The sequence below is a fragment of the Engraulis encrasicolus genome, chromosome 21 (assembly GCF_034702125.1).
Source record: "Engraulis encrasicolus isolate BLACKSEA-1 chromosome 21, IST_EnEncr_1.0, whole genome shotgun sequence".
Classification (NCBI taxonomy): domain Eukaryota; kingdom Metazoa; phylum Chordata; class Actinopteri; order Clupeiformes; family Engraulidae; genus Engraulis; species Engraulis encrasicolus.
Genome location: NC_085877.1, coordinates 36,666,605 through 36,669,672, shown reverse-complemented (window position 1 = coordinate 36,669,672; position 3,068 = coordinate 36,666,605). Strand labels below are relative to the sequence as shown.

At 46.3% G+C, this 3,068-nt stretch overlaps 1 protein-coding gene across 3 annotated transcripts in view; it reads left to right on the top strand.

Moving 5' to 3' along the window:
• Positions 1 to 1,292, top strand: part of mtm1 (myotubularin 1) — a 68,888-nt gene extending 67,596 nt beyond the window's left edge. For 2 of the 3 annotated variants that reach the window (XM_063186663.1, XM_063186664.1), the window contains exon 15: positions 234 to 1,292. In XM_063186663.1, the coding sequence (XP_063042733.1) occupies positions 234 to 419 (186 nt within the window). In that variant the 3' untranslated portion in view covers positions 420 to 1,292. The remainder of the gene's footprint in view (positions 1 to 233) is intronic. The other variant, XM_063186665.1, reaches the window with a different exon arrangement.
• Positions 1,293 to 3,068: the final 1,776 nt, after the last annotated feature.

Genomic DNA, 3,068 nt, shown 5'->3' with positions numbered 1-3,068 from the left:
CGTGTGTGTGTGCGTGTGTGTGTGTGTGTGCGCGCGTGTGTGTGCGTGTGTGTGTGTGCGCGTGTGTGTGCGCGCGTGCGTGCACGCGCGTGTGTCTGTGTCTGTGTCTGTGTCTGTGTGTGTGTGTGTGTGTGTGTGTGTGTGTGTGTGTGTGTGTGTGTGTGTGTGTGTGTGTGTGTGTGTGTGTGTGCGTGTGTGTGTGCGTGTGCGTGCGTGCGTGTGTGTGTCCTCAGCAGCAGAGTCCGGTGGAGCAGCGCTACCGTGAGCTGCTGGCGCTGCGTGACCAGTACCTGAAGAAACTCCAGGAGCTCCAGCTGTCCGACTCCTCCCCTTCCTCCGCCCACCTGTCCAACAGCTCCGCCTCCTCCGCCGCCTCCTCCACCACGCAGCACATCACACACCTGCACACGCCCTTCTGATACACACACACATGCACACACACACACACACACACATGCATACACACACTCTCGCTTGCTCACTTAATCACAGGTCTCACACCTGGGGGGGGTTTCCAAGAGCATGATTCAGTCAAACATCTTCTTGTAGAGTAAGATACTTCAAGCTCGTGCATTTCCTGGATCCATGTGATGTCAGGTGAACAGCCCTTTTAGGAGACCTTCAGTTAGTAGACCTTAGGAGACTTGAGGTGGAAATGGAGTTCTACATGGCGGTAGCGCACATCTTATGCAAGCCATCACCAAATGCCACAGACAGAGAAGAAGAAGGGGACAACGCCTCCTTAGGCCGGCCACACACTGACTCCGACAGCACTGCGGCACACTTTTGCTTCCGACAGAATTTGGACCCCCCAAACCAAATTTCACACGAACATTGCATTGATAGTCAATGGACGGCGCCGACAAAATAGAACTCGTCTCTAATTGCTATCCGATGTCGGCCAATGTCCACGGACATCGGCGCCAGTGTGCGGGGTTCTATTGAAATCAATGAAATCGAACCTTTGCGGAGCAGTGCGCAGCACTTTGTCGGAGCCGGTGTGCGGAAGCCCTTAGGAGACTAAACTCGAGCACACTCCTTTGCGTTCAGAGTGGGCAGAGTGTCGCACTACTTGAAGATGTTTGAAGAAGTGATAAACCTGGCTCAGCTAGCCTACGGGAAGTAGTAAATCTGCTAATGGACTGAGTGCGTTGCAATATGCGACCTTGCCTCCTCCACTTGCGCTTGTCTCCTCGCCCCGCCTCCTGGCCCCTCCTCCGTGGACAAAACGATAAAGTTTCCCAGCTGTCAGCCTAGCCACAACAACTTTTGAGGGACTGTTTTTCATTCACCATCCCAATTGCAGATGAGAAAAAGACTCTACAATTGAGCTTTTGCAAGATATTGAAATATAATGCTGTTGTCAGTGATGTCATCATGACGAGAAGCAAGTGGAGGAGGCAAGTGGAGGAGGCAAGGTCGCATATTAAGATGCACTCCAGGTGTCAGAATAGTACAGTACAGTAGAGTAGAGTAGAGTATCGTTCATTGATCCCGAGGGAAAATAAGGTGTCAAGGAGCATACAGGCATACATAAGTACAGAAGAAGACACATGGACATTACACACAACATTGCACATGTATGCGCAAATATTCACCATACATATATTCACAGTGTCAGATCTCCCTATCGCATCCCAATCCCTATCGTCATTTAGTTAGAGAGGGCCCAGACGGACCTGTACGCTCAAGTTTTTCCTCTACTTCAGACATGTTAACGTTTTTCATGTGACCCTCTGATGAAGACGGAAGATATAGAGTCAAAACTTGTCAGGTAAAAGCTGAAAAACTGAGGTGTAAGAAAAACGTAAGTGTTACTATAACAGTAATAATAGCATGATGATCGTCATTAGGGCTGGGTAAAATAATAGATTCAATCGATAATCGATCGATATCATTTAAAATTCACATAATCGATTCACAGGGCACAAAATCGATTTTTTTGCTCTTTTTCTTTTTGTTCTTTTTGTTTCATTTAGGTCTATGGAAAATACCCAGTAGGTATTAGTCAATTAGGCCTAGGCTTACTTATTACAAATTAGCAATCTGTTAACACTGTCAAGCCACAGCCCTTTGACATTTTTATATAAAAATAGGCAACAGCATCTTATGGGGGAAATCCTGGCACCACAAAGGGAACGGAGTGAATCGATTCGGAGTGAATCGAATTGAATCGAATCGAATCGTGATTAATCGATTCAAAACCCTCAGAATCGAAATCGAATCGATACAGGAACATAGCTGCAATACCCAGCCCTAAACGTCATACATCTAGACATGTACTCCGCCCTTTTGATAAGAACCGTGTCATTCGCAGCTGTCGTTTTGCATACCACATTCAGAGAAGAACAATCCTGCGATGGCCTTAGGGCTTTTTTGTCTTTATTTTTGACAGGACAGTGGAGGAGAGACAGGCAATGAGTCGGGGAAGGATTGGCAAATGACCCAAGCCAGAATCGAACCTGGGTCGCCGGCGTAGTAACCCAGTGCCCTGCCGTTAGCAGGTTCATCATCTACTCTGGGCTACTTTTAACCAGGTTTATCACCGAACCAATTCTTGGTAATACCCCCAAGTACCGTATGCACACACACAAACTCACATTCACATACACACACACCCAGACAGATGCAAGCTTGCTCACTTTTCTCACAGGCGTGGCGGTCGCAGGACGTTGTTTTGTACATAAGGAAGTATTAAGTAGCTGCGACGGCAGAGTTTAAACGAGTAATAATGTCTGCTATTAGGAGTAATAATCACGATTATGCAATACGTTCACAGTACAGCCTTCTTTTACGGACTCTGTAGACGGGCCAGGGTAAACAAAAACAAGAAGCCTTAATGAGGAAAGGACAATGGAAAGGACAATTCAATTTTGTTTTGTTTTTGTTTTTTTTCTTGTTTGTTTATTTGCTTCTTTGTTTGTTCTTCTTCTTTCATTTTTTTTGTTTTTCACGCGTGCCCAGCCCAAGGACCTTTTCAGGGACGGACAAAAAGAAAAGATAATGACAATGTTTGTACAAAAAGGAAAAAATAACACCCAGGAAGTCAAAGTGGACTTCAGTATAGT